Source organism: Lynx rufus, unplaced genomic scaffold, assembly GCF_022079265.1.
Source record: "Lynx rufus isolate CCGP_SWC_20201006 ecotype Redwood Valley unplaced genomic scaffold, mLynRuf1.p SCAF_9, whole genome shotgun sequence".
Lineage (NCBI taxonomy): Eukaryota > Metazoa > Chordata > Mammalia > Carnivora > Felidae > Lynx > Lynx rufus.
Window position 1 is genome coordinate 110134618 of NW_025814897.1, and position 18107 is coordinate 110152724.

The following is an 18107-nucleotide window of genomic DNA, read 5'->3' on the forward strand; positions in this document are numbered from 1 at the left end:
ATTATACATATTTGTGACTGGTTGATATTGTTCTATAGGTCTCTAAGATTCTGTTCATTTTTCTTCAATCTCTTTACTGTCCAGATTGGACATGGAGATACACACATATATATATATATATATTATTTTTTATTTTTAGAGAGTGTGAGTGGGAGGGAGGGGCAGAGGGAGAGAGACAGAGAATCTTAAGCAGGCTCCACACTCAGCATGGAGCCAATGTGGGGTTCAGTGCCATGACCCTGGGATCATGGCTGAGCCAAAATCAAGAGTTGGATGCTCAAATGACTGAGCCATCCAGGTGCCCCAGACTGGATCATTTTTGTTCTTTGTCTTCAATAATTTCACTGACTCTTCTGTTATATCTAATGTATTAAACTTGTCCAGCAAATTCATTTCGGTCAATGAACTTTTCAGTGATAGAATTTCCATTTGATTTTTTTTTTACAGTGTACCTTTCTCTGCTGATATTTCATATCATTTGACACATTTAAGCCACCTTTGTCTTTGAACATATAATAAATAGTATGTACCTGGGGCACCTGGGTGGCTCAGCCGGTTAAGCATCCAACTTTGGCTCAGGTCATGATCTCGTGGTTCGTGAGTTTGAGCCCTGCATCGCGCTCTGTGCTGAAAGCTCAGAGCCTGGAGCCTGCTTTGGAGTGTGTGTCTCCCTTTCTGTCTCTGCCCCTCCCCTGCTCACACTCTGTCTCTCTCTCTCAAAAATGAATAAGCTTAAAAAAATTTTTTTAAAATAAATAATATGTGTCTGAAAGTCTTTCCTAAATATAACATCTATGACAGGCTTGGGCTTTTTTATTGCTTTTTTTTTCCTTGTGAGTTACATTTTTTTTTCTTTGTGTATCTATTAAATCCTTATTTTATATTGGATAATGTGTTCCTATTTTATATTCTGTTTTAACTCTGAAGAGTGTTGATTTTTGTTCTAGCAGGCTAATCTAACCTAGTGTTGGCTTGTTTTTATACCTTTTATAGGGTTCATATGTAGAAACTCAAGTCATTTTCCAAACTCCTTTAACTTGATACCACTCAATCTCCAAACTATCTCCTCTGTGGATCTTGTTGAGTCTTGGTTTTAGGCATTTTCTTAGGTTAGGTCAAGAATGAATTTTCATCTAGAAAGTGGGTTATTATTGTTGTCTATTTTTTTCCCCTCTCTCTCTCTCTCTCTCTTTTTTTTTTTGTTTTTGTTTTTGTTTTTGTTTTTGCTAAGAAAGCCTTACCTTTTTGGTGTCTTAGCTGGACACCATCAGTTTTATGGACACCATCAGTTTTATCAAGGTCTGTCCATTCTGGTTGGGTCGAAGCCCAACATTTTCCAGCACTGCTTGACCACTTGTGTCTTGTTTCATTCTCAACTCCATTGCAGCTGCTGTCTGGGAAATTTAATATAGTCTCACCTGTGCATGCATAGCCCAGCTTTTGACCAAGGACTCATGGGGAGCTCCCACACAGACTTTCAGTACCCACTTCTGCATAGCTCCCTCCCCTCCTGTGCCCTGCCTTGCAGATTCTAGGTACTTTTGCAACTCTGAACTGTTCTGTACCTTCTCAGCATATTGGGTACACTATACTCTGCTTGGGCTCCAGGTCCCTGCTCAGTGGACAGGAAAATTTCCCCAGGCAGACATCCAGGGCAGTCATAGGGTTTACCTCAGGAGTTTGCCTTCTGTCAAGGATCACAGTCTTGTGCTATTTGTTGTCCAGTGCCTGAAAACAATTGACTCATATGTTTTACCTAGTTTTATAGTAGTTTTTGGTGCGAGGGCTGATTTATTAGTACCTGTTATTTCATCATTGCTGGAAGAAGTCCCAGTATATGGTTTTGATGTATGTTCACATTGCCACATGACTGAAATTTTGCTACTTTAACAGTTGAAGAGCTATATGAAGAGATAGCTTGATATTGTTGATGATATAATTCTTTCTTCCTTATCTCCACACTATCTCAGCAAAAAGGTGCAAATTTAAACTCATTTTTAAATGGTTATGCTTATTTGGTTTATTTAGTTCTTTCATCAAGTGAATGTGGAATGTAAACATTTAAAGTTTTTCATTCTAGGGGCGCTGGGTTGCTCAGTTGGTTAAGCATTAGACTTCGGCTCAGGTCCTGGTCTCATGGTTCATGGGTTTGAGACCCACATCGGGCTCTGTGCTGACAGTTCAGATCCTGGAGCCTGCTTCAGATTCTGTGTCTCCCTCTCTCTCTGCCTCTCCCCCACTGGCACTCTGACTCACTCTCTCAAAAATAAAAACATAAATAAATAATAAATAAGTTAAAGTTTTTCATTTTTGTTTCTTAAAGTTTATTTTGAGAGAGAGAGAGAGAGAGAGAGAGAAAACTAGTGGGGGAGGGGCAGAGAGAGAAGGGGACATAAGATCCGAAGTGGGCTCTGTGCTCACAGCAAAGAGCCTGATGTGGGGCTTGAACTCACAAACCGTGAGATCGTGACCCCTGAGCTGAAGGTGGGACACTTAACTGACTGAGCCATCCAAGCATCCCTAAAGTTTTTCATTCTTTAATGGTAGTTTGGTTCTCTTAAAAGTCCAGATTCCAAGTTAATTTTTTGTGATCTTTGATGATAGTACTTAATTATCTTCTGATATCTAATATTGCTGATGAGAAGTCTAACTCATGTTTCTTCAGGATAATTTCATTCTCTTTTGTAGTTTTTAGAGTTTTCTCTTTATCCTTGTTATTCTGGGTTTCACTTTGATATGTTCAGCTGTGTGGCTTTTTTTGTGCCTTTTTTTTTTTTTTTTAAGAAATTTATCCTGCTTGGCATTTGGTAAATTTATTCAAACAGTACTTACATCTGTCTTTGTTTTATGATAATTCTCCGTCATTATTTATTATGGATCTATTTTTTTATTTAAAAATTTTTTTAGTGGGGTGACTGGGTGGTTCAGTTGGTTAAGCGCCCAGATCTTGGTTTCAGCTCAGGTCATGATCTCACAGTTCATGAGATTGAGCCCCACGTCAGGCTCCATGCTGATGGTGTGGAGCCTGCTTGAGATTCTCTCTTTCCCTCTGTCCCTCCCCCACATGCGTGGACACTTTTTCTCTCAAAATAAATAAACTTAAAAAAACCATTAAAAATTTGTTTAGTGTTTATGTCTTTTAAAAGTTTATCCTTGGGGCGCCTGGGTGGCGCAGTCGGTTAAGCGTCCGACTTCAGCCAGGTCACGATCTCGCAGTCCGTGAGTTCGAGCCCCGCGTCGGGCTCTGGGCTGATGGCTCAGAGCCTGGAGCCTGTTTCCGATTCTGTGTCTCCCTCTCTCTCTGCCCCTCCCCCGTTCATGCTCTGTCTCTCTCTGTCCCAAAAATAAATAAACGTTGAAAAAAAAAAATTAAAAGTTTATCCTTAATGTCTTTATAGATTTGTCTATCTTGGAGATTTCATATAAATGAAATAATACAATATGTAGTCTTTTGTGTCTGGTTTCTTTCACTAAGCCTAATGTTTAAAAAAAAATGTTTTTATTTTAGAGAGAGAGAAAACGTGAGTGGGGAAGGGCAGAGGGAGACAGAGAATCTTAAGCAGGCTCTATGCTCAGCATGGAGCCTGACACGGGGCTTAATCTCATGACCCTGGGATCATGACCTGAGCTGAAATCAAGTCAGATGCTCAACCCACCAAGCCACCCGGGTGCCCTAGCATAATGTTTTCAAAATTCATCCATGTTGTGGGGCACCTGGGTGGCTCAGTTGGTTTAGCCTCTGACTTTGGCTCAGGTCATGATCTCGTGGTTTGTGAGTTTGGGCCCCACATAGGGCTCTGTACTATCAGCATGGAACCCCCTTCAGATCCTCTGTCCCCCCCCCCCGTCCCTCCCTGGCTCTCATGCTCTCTTGCTCTCTCATTAATAAACATTAAAAATTTTTTAAAAATTCATCCATATTGTAGTATGGACCAGTACTTCAGTTATTTTTATGGATGAACAATATTGCATATTTTGTTAATCTGTTTATTATTGATGGACATTTGGGTTGTTTCCACTTTTGCCTACTAAGAATAATGCTGCTGTAAAAGATTCAGGTACTACCTTTTCTTTTAAATGTGCTTTTTTACAGTCGCTAATCTGCCTTCCCTAACATGTTCATTTCAAACACTGTATCTTTAATTTCCAAGATTTCTAATAGAGTTTTCCCCTCTTTCTGTTTGATCTATGGCAATGTGTTCTTTTTTGAAATTTCTTTTTTTATTTGAGTATAGTTGACACATAGTACTACATAAGTTTCAGATATACAGCATAGTGATTCATCATCTCTACAGGTTGTGCTATGCTCAATACAAGTGTAGCTACCATCTGTCGTCATACACTATTATGACATCATTGACTATATTTCCTATGCTGTAGCTTTTATTCTCATGACCTGTTCATTCCATAACCACATGCCTATATCTGTTACTCCCCATTCCCCTCTCCTCTAGCAACCATAAGTTTGCTGTCTGTATTTATAGGTCTGATTCTGCTTTCTCTTTATTTATTCATTTGTTTTTGTTTTCACTTATGAATGAATTCATAGGGTGATTTTTACAGCTGTGTAATACTCCATTGTATGTATGTGTGTACGTATATATCAATAGCTATGTATATATGATGTAGATGTATATATACTTATGTATATATACACGTATACATATGTATATACACACACGCGTGCATAGCACATCTTCATTCACTCATCTATCAATGGATATTTGGGTTACTTCTATATCTTGACTATTGTAAATAATGCTGCAGTAAATATAGGGGTGCATATATCTTTTTGAATTAGTTTTCTCCTTTTCTTTATGTAAATACCCAGTAGTGGAATTATTGGATCATATGGTAGTTCTATTTTTAATTTTTTGAGGAACCTCCATACTGTCTTCCATAGTCACTATACCAATTTACTTTCCCACAAACAGTGCATGAGAGTTCCTTTTGGATCCACATTCCTACCAATACTTGTTATTTTTTGTGTTTTTCATTTTAGCAGTTCTGACAGGCACAAGATGATATCTCATTGTGGTTTTGATTTGCATTTCCCTGATGATGAGTGATGTTGAGCATCTTTTCATGCATCTGTTCGCCATCTGTATGTCGTCTTTGGAAAAATGTTCAGATCTTACCATTTTTAATTGGATTGTTTGTTGGGGAGGTTGGTGTTGAGTTGTTCTTTATTTATTTTGGATATCAACCCCTTATATATATCATTTGTAAATATTTTCTTTCATTCAGTAGATTGCCTTTTTGTTTTGTTGATAGTCTTCTTTCCTTTCAGATTGTTTTTTAATTCTGTTTCCTCATGTATAAGTTTTATTAGTTGATATGTGTCATATTTTTCATGTTATTGGTCTTTGTTGGTTGGTAACTTTTAGATAAGAGCTAATTGTCCATCATCCATTTGTTTTGAACACATTCTGCATTGACAGGGTTCCAATAGGAAGCTCTCTGTTGCTGAGCCCTAATCTTGCAGGATATGTATCTTAGATTAAATTTTGCTTGCGTGGTAAGATACAAAGCTCTTGCATCTTAATAGACTACATAGTTCTGAGTCTTATCTCCATTTACATGACGTAGCTCTAAGGCTTGTGTCAGTGATCCTGCTACTAGCATCACTTGGCTTTAATCAACTCTCTGGTAGTTTGTGTTTTGGGTCCTTGTTTAGATCTCCTGTGTATGGCCTGTGTGGATCTTGCTCTTACATCTATGGCTATTGCCATATTAGCCCTATGTATTTTTCCCTAGTCCAGGCCCCAAAGATGGTGCACATCTTTGGTCCTCACCTACCATTGTGGATTTTCTTTTTTCCTTTCTGAAGATAAGGGGAATCTCTCTCTCCATTTCTGGTCTGTAAAGATTTTTCTCTTTTTCTCACCATGACTATGTATTTTCTAGACTATGTATTTATTAAGATTTAAAAATACTTGTTTTGGGGCACCAGACCAGCTCAGTCGGTTGAGTGTCTGACTTTGACTCAGGTCGTGCGCTCACAGTTTGTGGGTTCAAACCTGGGTTGGGCTCTGTGCTGACAGCTCAAAGCCTGGAGCCTGCTTAGGATTCTGTGTCTCCCTCTCTCTCCATGCCTCCCCCACTCGTTCTTGTTCTCTCTCCCTCTCTCTCTCTCTCTCTCTCTCAAAAATAAGTAAAAATTAAAAAGAAATTAAAATACTTGCTTTAATAGGTGATGGGTATTAAGGCAGGCACTTGTGATGAACAACAGTTGATGTATGACAGTGTTGAATCACTATATTGTTCACCTGAAACTAGTATTACACTGTTATGTTAACTGGAATTTAAATAAAAACTTAAAATTTTTTTTTATCATTTTATGTGTTTGAATGGGAAGGTGCGGTTTCTTTTTTTTTTTTTTAATTGTTTTTTAACGTTTATTTATTTTTGAGACAGAGATAGAGCATGAACAGGGGAGGGTCAGAGAGAGAGAGAGGGAGACACAGAATCTGAAACAGGCTCCAGGCTCCGAGCTGTCAGCACAGAGCCCGACGCGGGGCTTGAACTCACGAACCGCGAGATCATGACCTGAGCCGAAGTCGGACACTTAACCGACTGAGCCACCCAGGCGCCCCGGGAAGGTGCAGTTTCAACATATGCTCAACTTATCTTGAAATAGAAGGCTTTGGGGTGCCTAAGTGGCTCAGGCGGTTAAGCATCCAACTCTTGATTTCAGCTCAGGTTACGAACTCACAGTTTGTGAGTTCGATGCCCACGTCCAGCTCTGCACTGACGGTGTGGAGCCTGCTTGGGATTCTCTGTCTCCCTCTCTCTCTGCCACTCTCCTGCATACACTCTCTCTTTCAAAGTAAATAAATAAACATTAAAAAAGAAATAAAAGGCTTTTATTTAGTTTTATTGTTCTGCCTTTCACATTTAACTCTAGTCAGTCCATCTGGGGGTGTGTGTGTGTGTGTGTGTGTGTGTGTGTGTGTGTGTGTGTGAAGTGAGGCAATTGAAACTGATTTTCCTCAAATAACTACACATTTTCTTTTAAATTGTTAATTAGATTTCTGGAGAATTCAGTTATTGACAATACTTTTTCTTATGTATCTACATGTTTTACCCATTCTGCACTGTATCAGTACTTCAAAGACAAGGTAGGACTCAGGAACAAATTTTCTCTTATTTCACAAAAGGTAATTTAATCACAGTAAAAAGGGGTCACTTTAGGTCAGAAAGTTGGTCAGTGGTAAAACTAAAGATTGATGCAAGGCATCTTGGTTCAATGCCAAGTTCACTAAACCTCAGTGTAGCACAACCTTGCTGCCATATTATCCCAAGCTTTACAATTGAATTATATTTGAAAAACAAATAATGGCAAGAAAAATACTACCCATTAAGATTGATAGCTAGTACTTGATCTTGGTAATGTCCATACTTTCTGAGGTTACAGATTTATTAGATATGTAGTATGAGTGCTGTAGGAGAGAGTTGTGCTTTTATTTTAGGATGCATTTTATTATTGTTTTTAAAGTTGGATTCTTGTATAATATCAACACTGTCAACCTCATTTACAAAATCTTTGTTTTTAGTTCTCCATTATACTAGTAATGTAGAGAAGAAATAAGGGATGGCATTTTATAAAATGGGAGATTTGTTTTTTTTTCCTTTATAATATGAGTGCCAAGATACAGAAAGGAAGGACAATGATGCAAATTTTGAGGTTCTCTTTGTTGATGATGCAGGACCACCTGGTGCTTTGTGGAAAGATAGTTCTAAGTTAACATATGTAAACATACCAAGTGGTTAATTTGTGAACAAAATTAGGAAGAGTTTGTTTTACTTTGTAAAGACTACCTTATTAAATAAAGAAAGTACTGCATTAGGTAAATGCCTGAGAGGGCCATTCTTGAATTTTTCTGCTTTTAATTCTAAATTAGCTCACTTACTGGATTTGTGTTTATCAAATAATTAATTTATTGAAAACAGAAGAATATAAGCTAGAGCTGTCAGTTCTGAAGATTTCTAGCTTTGGACATGACCTTGTGGAAATTAACTGAAAATACAAATTGATTTAGCAAATGTGAAAAATTGAAAACATGAGATTAAATGTCTTAACCCCATAAAGTAATTCTAAATGTTCAAGCAATTTGCTGATGCATAGCCATTTCCAGTCATACTTCAAATTTTGCAGATAATCTTTTCATCAGGGAAATGCCTTCTTGGCTCATCAGTTTAATAAACAATTCCAGAAACTCTGGTACTTATCCAAACTGCCTTTTTATTTATTTATTTTTTGTCTCCACTTCTTCTCACACAGAAATACAATCTATACTGCCCGGATTCTCTGCAAAGCTGAACTGGACTTCAGAAGAAGCCAGCTCTTCTCAGGACATATCAGGGGTAACACCCTTCCAGATGATTTTTGAGGCAGGTTTTGTTGTGGTTCTATAAATTACTGATATCTTGATTCTCATTTTTCTACAAATATAATAATAGGAAAGAAAAGCCTAGGTCCATCACAGTTCCAAGTTGAAATGAAATAAGGCATTGGCTCCCAAACTTCTCTGTGCAGATTTCAACCCCCCCCCCCCCGCCCCCGTAGCTTCTAAATGACTGGTATTTGTGTCCCACTCCAAGAGGTTGTGATTTAATTGGCCTAGGGTGTTGGATTAGTTTGCTCAGGTTGCCATAAAGAAATACTATGGATTGGGTGGTTAAACAACAGAACGTTATTTCCTCATACTTTTGGAGTCTAGAAGTTTAAGAATAAGGTGCCTTGTCACTGTTTCCTCACATGGTTCCTCTGTGTATATGTGGTGGGAGAGCTCTCTAATTAGTCAACCACTTCTTATAAGGACATCTTCCTGTCAGATTAGGGCTCCACGTTTATGACCTCATTTAACTTTATTTATGTCCTCAAAGCTCTGTCTCCAAATACAGTCACATGGGGGGCTAGGGCTTCAACATATGAATTTTAGGGAATACAATTTAGTCCATACTGGTGTGGCCTGGGCTTTAAAATATTTTTGAAATCCCAGATGAAAAAAATTCCCAGGTGATTCCTAATGTGCAGGTAAACTTGAGAACCACTGAAATTAAGCCATTATTTGAGTTTGGATCTCCTGAAAGACAAAAGAAAAATGGATTCCCAGTGTAGATCCTATTGGCATACATTTTATTAGGTTGACTTAAAGATCTTTATTGATTTATTTGTAGCCCAGATTTATGAGTGACAGTTGAGTTTTCCATTCCCTTTAACAATTCTGTGACTCCCTATTCTTTCTTTCCTTTGAATTTGTGGAGATATAAAGAATTAGAGTACTTTAAACATTCTCCCAAGAAGCACTTGGGAGGCCTTTCTTCACGTTTGGACAATTATATGCTCCTTCTCAAAGGAAAGGGGTGCAGTATTGCGACAATAGATATCCCTGGCCGTGCCTTATCTTCTTTAGGAGAATGATGAGTAAACAATCTGGAGCAATTAATGGTTAGTCAGCTCTGAAACTATTAACATTAAGTAGCAATAAAAAAGCTGATTTCAGTGAACCAAGGAAATCAGTTCTAGTAAAGGAGATCATGTGTTTTAGCCAGTCTAAACAAACAATGATAATTCTTACACGTAACATTTATGTATATTATTTAAGCCTCCCAACAACTCTGTGAAGAACAGAGATTATCACCCAATTTACAGATACAAGAAAACTGAGATTCAGAGAATTAGATTGACTTTCAAGGGTCATATGAAAGTTAAGCGACAGGATTAGAATTTGAACCAAAGTCTTGTACTCATATTAATCAGGTCTGTTTGAATATTTATTCACTCATTGAGAAACCTGTGTTTGTTCAAGCCGGCCTCACTTTGCTAGATGTTGAAGGTACAGTGACCCAAGACATGTTACTTGATTCCAAGGAACCTGAAATCTAAAGGAAAAGATAAGCAAACAAATAATTATAATACACTGTAAATGTATTATGATAGAGGTAGGATATATATATAGGAAGGATATCTAACCCAACGGGAAGTGCCCAGTTCTCATCTCTTGATGAGACTGAAAACAGATTATCTGATATGAGTTCAGAGACTTGAAAGAATAGGGATCTGTCTTCAGATTGATAAAGTTTGTCTTATTTTTTTTCCTTATTGCAAAAGCAGTGTTTCCCTCAGGAAAATCAGAGAGAGCATCTAGAACACAGATAATTTGACATAATCAAGGTAGCCACTGTTAACATCCTAGTGTGCACCTTTTCACATAAGAGTGAGGCATTTCAGTTTCAGGTTTTTGGAATGGTACCATTCCAAATTATGGCCATGGAAATAGGTGGCTGGAAATGCATGGAGGTCAAGGTCGTTGGGAGTTGAAGAGGTCAGGAAATTATGTCTAAATTGTTGCTTAGACAGGCCATCTACTTGGATGTGGAAGTCAACCCATGTGATGGTATGTCTTAAAGTGCTGAGGGAAACTGATCTCAGTGCCTGCAGTCAGCTGGTGATCCATGAAGAGTGGGGAAGAGTAGTATGACCTCAGAGGAACAAGGATTCCCTGAAAGCATTGGTTCTATTACATCTCTTGTCTCTGGTACTATGCAGCTATTTAAAAGATACTTGAATGAAGGAAGTGAGAAGGGGAGATTGTGAACAAGCTAATTATATATACCTCAAATGGGGAGAAGGGTTAGATAGCAAGGTTCAGAGCAGAGGCTAGTGAATGGAGACATCTGTGAAAAAGCTATAATAAATGATCCACTGCTTTGGGCATGTGAGGAAAGCTAATCCCAGGAAATACGAAGAGAGCTTCATTTAGGAGAGATGCATAAGCTCAGAGTCAGTCTTGTGTCTTGCATCTTGGAGTCCATTAGGCTGGATAACATGTACTTCCAAAAACAATTTGATTTTACAAGATCTTCTTGAAAGCTTTATCCATTTTTATATTTATTTTTGCCGTAATATTAAAAATGATAAAATTGGTAGAGATGAACATATATACATATAAACATCTTCATACTTATATTTATCTATCTCTATTTCTCTAACTAGAGACAGGAAGAGACAGAGGCACTGACTGACTTTCTTCTAGACAGTCATATAGGGCCCATGACTACATAAGTTCAGTTTGAAAATATAAAACAGCTCTGATATTCTGTGATATAATTAGATTTGTATTTAAAGGTGAAGGCTGAACATATGATTCAGTAGTGGTTTCTGCTGCCCAGGGCTTGCAGCATCTGTTTTTTCCTAACACACTGAAGTAAATTCACTGCTTCTATAGATATGTTAGGCTGGGGTACTGCGTTCCTAACACCCAACTGTAAAAGGCTGTAAAAGACTTTGTAGACATACACATATACATATATTCTCTCTCTCTGTTTCTCTCAATAATTTATGAGTAGATCTTAAAAGGAGGCATTTGCTTTATGTTAACTATCCTCTGCTGATAGGACATTAGGTCACTTTATCTTCTCAATCTGAATTAGGTGCCAGTCTTTCTTGTGCATTTCTTTAGCATCTCTTATATATCTAAATCATAAAACTTTCACATTGTCATATAAGTTATTTGTCTTTCCCTTCTACTTAACTGAACTCTTCAAATTCAGAGATTGTTTTATTTCCTCTGTAGGCCCAAGTATATAATAAGCTTCATTGAGTATTTTGAGTGGATAATTCAGTAGTTTGCATAAGTGTTGCCTATCAGGGTTCATAAAAGTAATGATAGATAACATAATATCTGATTCAGGAAGCTATATGCACCGAAAATGAACTTTCTTGGAGAGACAGCATTGCATAGTGGAACGTGGACTTTGAAACAAGTCATATCTAGGTTTGAATCCCAGTTCTTAACTAGACATGTGTGACCTTGGACAAATCAAACAGCTTATTTAGTCTCATTATTTTCATAAATGGGGAAATTTCCTACTTGCGTACAAACTGTTTGGCATGTAGCAGGTGTTCAGTAAATGGTACCTCTCATCATTATTAATTGTAGCCCCTTTCTGGTAGCTGCTGAAGGAATTTACACTTACTTGGTTGCTTTACTGCTAGATATAATTAGCCCTTTCTATGATGTACCCTATAATAACAAAGGCTACAGAAGTTTGAAATTGTTCCAAGAAGTTGTTTTGGAAGTGCTAATTACAGAAAATGCTTCGAAGAGATCATTGCTTTTCTACTATTTGAACATTTTATGATAAAAATTTTTAAATGAAGGATGTGACTGTGATGTGTATGCTGCAGTTCTAATTTAATTACCACTGTTTTTGTGTATGAGTAATCTTAGATCTGTATCCAGAATTTTCTAATAATTCCCATCCATTTTTCTGATAATTTTTGCTAATGATTCTGTAATAATCTAATTTCCCCACCCATTGCACAATTCTTGATCTCATTTTCAGTGTGCTTACAAAAAGTATTACAATAATTTATTCTTTCTGTTTCTTCCTCATTGTGTTATGATATTTTGAGATCTGGGACCATTTTTTTCTTAATATGTACCTACTACATGGCTCTGTATTCTCTGAGCCACCGATAACTTACTGATCTTTTTTTACTCTATTTCTTCTTCTCATTTTCCTCAACTTCTCCATTTTGTAGAAGACTCTTTATAACTTTAGTTTTAGGGACACTGTATTAAATACAATGAGCCATTATAGGATAGTGGTTAATACTAAAGCTTTGAATCCAGATCAGGTAACCTTAAGAAAGTTGTTTGACCTCTTTGAGACTCATTTTTTTCATCCACAGAATGTGGGTTATGTGTACGTAATAGGGCTTTTGTGAGGGGTAAATGAGGTAGTTAATACAAGTAAGGTACTTTTGCTCCATTCCTGGAATAGAGAAAATCCTCATTAAATTGTAAATTTTATTGTATTTATAGGGAGGTATCTGGGTATGCTTGAAAGAGCATGGACAGTTAGTGTTAGACAGACTTAAGGTCAAATTCTGGCTCTATCACTGAACCGCTGAGTAACCTTAGGCAAGTTGCTTAACTTCTCTGAACCTCATTTAAAAAAACCTACAGAGAAGATAGTACCTGCCTCCAGGTTTGTTATGAGGTAATGTAGGTACAGCACCTGCAAAATGCTTGATGCTTGCTATATAGTAGGCATTCAACAAGTGATATCTACTATTGTTGCCATGTATAATATATACTTTCAGATTATTATTTGGTCCTTGAAACAGTTCTGTGAGGGAGAATGGGTAACTTTTATCCCTGTTTTGAAGATTAGTAAATGAAGTCCAAAGCAATTAAGTGATTTTTTTTCATGGTTACGTATGTAATTTTTATAGAGCTAGTACTAGAACACAGGTCTTCTGACTTGTGAGATTTTTGCTTTATAGCTTTTCCTAAAAAATAAAGTTTAGATAAATGGATTGATGATGAAAAGTAGGTTCCTTTTAAGTGTCTGTTAATTTCACTCCATTCTTAATAGAGATTGACTCTCACATCAGGATGGCAGAGCTAAGAAAGAGTTAATGCTTCTTAGCTCTGGTCTGATACTTTTAAATTTGTTACAAAAAGTGGTTTTGAGATTGTGGGTTTTACTCTGACCTTTGTTCACATGTCTCCTAAAGTTCCATGAAATAGTTTAACCCAAGGAATGATGGCTGTTAGATTCCCTTTTGTATCCAATTCTTAGACCATCCCCTTGGATGTCTGAGAAGCTTTCTCAGGTGAGAGTTACCTTTATAGGAAGAAATATCACAGTTTAATTCATTTGTGCTCCTGGGTTTGTGTATATGTGGTAGAAGTTTTTGTTGGATTGTTACAGGTTGATGAAAAGCCCAGAACTTTGATGACAGATAGTTTGGTGATAAAGAACTTTTTACGCAGAATCATCATGGTACACCCTAAGGTAAGCTGTTCTTTTGCATAGTAATGATTCTTTTAAATCACATGTTTTCAAGAGACCTCTACTCTGTAGGACGTGGAAGGATATGCTTGGTCCTCTTTTCTTTTAATGACAATGATTACAACTTTAATATTGAATTGATTTGATTTCTGTGCCCCTAACACAGTGTTGGTGTTGGTCATGTGATATAGTTGACAGCCCTTGAATATAGAGCTTTCTTTGGGTTGTTGTTGTTACTTCCATATTATTTTATTGTATCAGTTTAGATACTTTTTTGCCTCCTCTGTGCTTCATTTTTCTGGATAATAAACCTTGCTGATTATTTCCTCCTTTTCCAAAGTGACTATAAGAGCAAATCAGGAAATTCTGACAAAGTACTTCAAACTTTGGAGAGCTATAATTTTTATTATTACATGTAGTTAGATATGTTTATAGGGATGTACACTGTTAAGTATGGTATATAACTTCTCCCTTTTTTCTCTTGCTAGAGTCAACTTTTTATGTCTTTGGCAGGGTTCAGTGCATATTATATGCCAGTTACTTCTGAGTCCTTTCCATACACTTATTCACTCACCTAATGCAACAGCCCTTGTGAAGTAGGTTTTATCATCATCATTCCCATTTTACAGCTGAAGAAACTGTGGTTTAGAGGTTAAATAACTTGCAGAGCCAGGATTTGAAGTCAGGCAGTCTAGCTCTAGAGTCTCCTATTACATAGGAAGGAAAATGTAAATCAAAAGTAGGAAATAATTAGAACAGTGAAGTGAATTGGAGGACATAAAAGTCAGATGGGGGGAAGGGAAGAAAACACAAAGAAAAAAGCATGGAATGTTCTATATATGAAAACCATGGAAAAAATGGAGAGAAAAATCAATAGTTCTTTTAAGGGGGAGAAGATATAACTGGGAGAACAGCAGAGAACAAAAGTTAGGATATTCTGATAATCTGTGACCACTTGGAATTGAAGTGTAGGACTCAATATAAATTTAGATGCAGAATTTGAGCACAGGTAAATGTTAATTGTGTTAGTTGTTTAGGGAAAGTGCAAGTGAAAACAAGGTGATGTAAAGAATATCTACACCTTTGGGAATTAAGTATGGAAGTTTTTTAATCTCCATCCTTGTTCATGTTAAATCTCATACCCCATTTACTTTGCAGATTAGATTTAATTTCAGTGTAAAGGTGAATGGAATCCTTTCCTTGGAAATCTTTGGGTAAGTCCTTAAATCAATGGCTTAAAGTTATGCCATGGTTTTATAGTTTTTTCTCAGTCATTATTGCCCTATTTCTAGTAGCTTCACAGTTTGACTTCTTGACCCAAAGTTACCTTGAAACTAATTTTCTGAGACTCCCACATTTTCTTATTCTATATTAACTTTTAATGAGTAAGTAGATTCATCTATATCTTTTCGTGTCTTTCCCTCTCACCAGAGTGGGTGATCTTAAAAATTTCCATTTCCCTTTGGTTAGTTGGCTGTTGGATTCCAGTAATCTCTGTGGGTGGTGGTGGTCATGGGCCAAAATTTGTATCAGGTAAAGATTGGTTTTAGAATCTGTGAACTATGGCTTAGCTTTTCTTTGCTTTCCAGGACAAAGAACGAACCCACTTTGAACCTGTCGAATGGAATTGCTCTTGTTGTAAACTATCAACATTATGTGAGGTGAAGGATAAAAGCATTGTTGTCCCTCTCCATGTTTTACTCTCCTGTTATGAGTATGAGTGTGGGTAGAAATTGAACATAGCCTCATTTGTCATTTCTTAGTGCCAGGCATTAGCTTCTCTGTAAGAAAAGTGGAAGTAAAACTTTTAATCTATTTGTATTGAAAACTCTCATTATTTCTGGCTCCTTGAATGTATTCTAATTGACCTGAGAACATGTCCCTTCTCCTTTCCATGTCTTATTTTTTCTATAAATGAAACAACAAATTTCAATCTTATTTACATATGAGAAGAAAGGAAGGACTTGAGAAGGTTCCTTGAACTCTTGGCTAGAAAGATACTATGAACACAAAGGAATTCTTTATATATTATTTTTTGTGCATCGGCATTTTTCAAAGGTTTGGAAATCATCTCTACCTCCACCTCCAGACTACAAAAAAAAATCCATGGAGAAGATGGCAAATAAATGGAATTTATTCCTCTGCCTTGCCTTCCTAAGAGAATCCAAAGTGAACATGCATATAGCAAGAAAAAAAAACAATTTATGATTTAGTCCAAGTAATTTATTCTTTATTCAATAGTTTCGACTCCATTTGTATGCCCTGAATCAGCACTGGTAGTCATAGGATCTTAAGGTTTGAAGACACTGTTTATGGCTTTTTAGTCTGTTTTTTTACTCTTAGCCAAAAATACACTTCAGATTAGAATTTTTTAATTCTTTAATATGTGCAGTAAATAAAGTCCCCACTCTGTATCTATCTTTAGTAGTCCTTTACTATCATACAATCCTTAAAGTTAGACAGCTCATTATCAGAAATTTACTGAAAAAGTTTAAGCCTCTGAACCAGTGTTTGTGGACATATATTCCTGGATGACCTCATCAGTTTAAAGAGACAGGAAAGGGGCGCCTGGGTGGCGCAGTCGGTTAAGCGTCCGACTTCAGCCAGGTCACGATCTCGCGGTCCGTGAGTTCGAGCCCCGCATCAGGCTCTGGGCTGATGGCTCAGAGCCTGGAGCCTGTTTCCGATTCTGTGTCTCCCTCTCTCTCTCTGCCCCTCCCCCGTTCATGCTCTGTCTCTCTCTGTCCCCCAAAAAATAAATAAACGTTGAAAAATAATTAAAAAAAAAAGAGACAGGAAAAATGCTCATTAATATTTCTTCCTATTTAAAAAAGAAAAGCTGTTAGAAAGTAAGCAAGTATCAAATTTCACTAGATTCTTTTAGGAGAGAAAGATGCCCTAATTATTTCTCATTGCTCCTATCAAACAGTAACCTCGGACTCCTTCAGGGGAAGGTGTAGCATGTGTGAGAGCAGATCTAAGTATCACAGGGCTAGTTTTAGGCTGTTGTGATTCAGGGACCCCTTCACCCCTACCCTCACCATGCTAATCTTTGATCTTGGAAACTTCTGCTCAGAACTGTAGACTAATTTCAGTGGAGGAAATATACATTAGTGAATATAAAACTGCATAGTGGCAGGGATGCCTGGGGGGCTCAGTTGGTTAAACGTCTGACTTTGGCTCAGGTCATGATATGGTTTGTGGGTTCAAGCCCTGTGTCGGGTTCTGTGCTGACAGCCTGGAGCCTGCTTCAGATTCTGTGTCTCCCTCTCTCCCCCCATCACCCGCTCACTCTCTCTCCCTCAAAAATAAATAAACATTAAAAAAAATTTTAAACTGCATAGTGGCAGCAGAAACAGTAGCCATGATATCATTCCTGAAATTCCAGTTTGTCTGCTCTTTCTATTGCTTGTGATTCCCTGAGTGAGACACAAGTTACTTATTCCAGTAAAACTAATATGGTAGATTATATGATTACGTATATGCTAGAGATATCCAAAGACTTTTGAACGCCCCGAAAATAATTTCTTAAGGGGCACCTGGCTGGCTCTGCCAGTAAAGCATGTGACTCTTAACCTTGGGGTCCTGAGGTCAAGCCCCCCATGTTGGGTGTGGAGCCTATTTTATTTATTTTTAAAGATTTTATTTTAAGTAACTCTACACCCAGTGTGGGGCTCAAACTCACAACCCTGGGATCAAGAGTCACATGTTCCACTGAGCCAGCCAAGCATGCCATCATAGAGCCTACTTTAAAAAAAAAAAAAAAAAGAAGAAAAGGAAAAAAATAAAAATAAAATAATTTCTTAAGAAAGAAAAAGTCTAAATTTATCTTACCTGTTTTTTGACAGTAGATCAAAATTTGGTGCAGCTCAATTACTCTGCAGTCAAATCCATCCTGTGCTAGGACATCCAGTAATGCTTTTCATCCCCGATGACGTGGCTGGCATGGGCTCGTTGGGAGAACTGATACTCACTCCAGCTGCTGCTCTGTGTCCCTGCCCAAAGGTCTTTTCCAACCAGCTGAATAGAGTTTCTTCAGTTTCCATATCCTTTTGATGATAAACTCCATCAAAATTTTCAACTTTGTTTTGAAAAATGAATTTTTATATCCCAATTCTAGAAAAGCCTTTAGCATATAAACTCTGTATCTAGAAGCCAGTATAATTTGTATAAAAACAAAAATCCAGTGTGAAATCCAGTCTTGAGAAATTTTCCCAAAATACTGAAAACTATAAAATGTGACATATGTGCCACATTCTTTTCATATAATCCAATATGACTGAAGCATGGAATGG

General features: G+C 37.3%; 1 protein-coding gene across 1 annotated transcript in view; it reads left to right on the top strand.

Annotated features, from left to right (window-relative positions):
* The window catches only part of CUNH11orf80 (chromosome unknown C11orf80 homolog), a 97573-nt gene that overhangs the window by 44064 nt on the left and 35402 nt on the right, over positions 1 to 18107 (top strand). The window contains exons 4-8 of the mRNA XM_047072467.1: positions 8285 to 8394; positions 13732 to 13815; positions 14971 to 15026; positions 15402 to 15473; positions 17661 to 17856. Coding sequence (XP_046928423.1) covers positions 8285 to 8394; positions 13732 to 13815; positions 14971 to 15026; positions 15402 to 15473; positions 17661 to 17856 — 518 coding nt within the window. The remainder of the gene's footprint in view (positions 1 to 8284; positions 8395 to 13731; positions 13816 to 14970; positions 15027 to 15401; positions 15474 to 17660; positions 17857 to 18107) is intronic.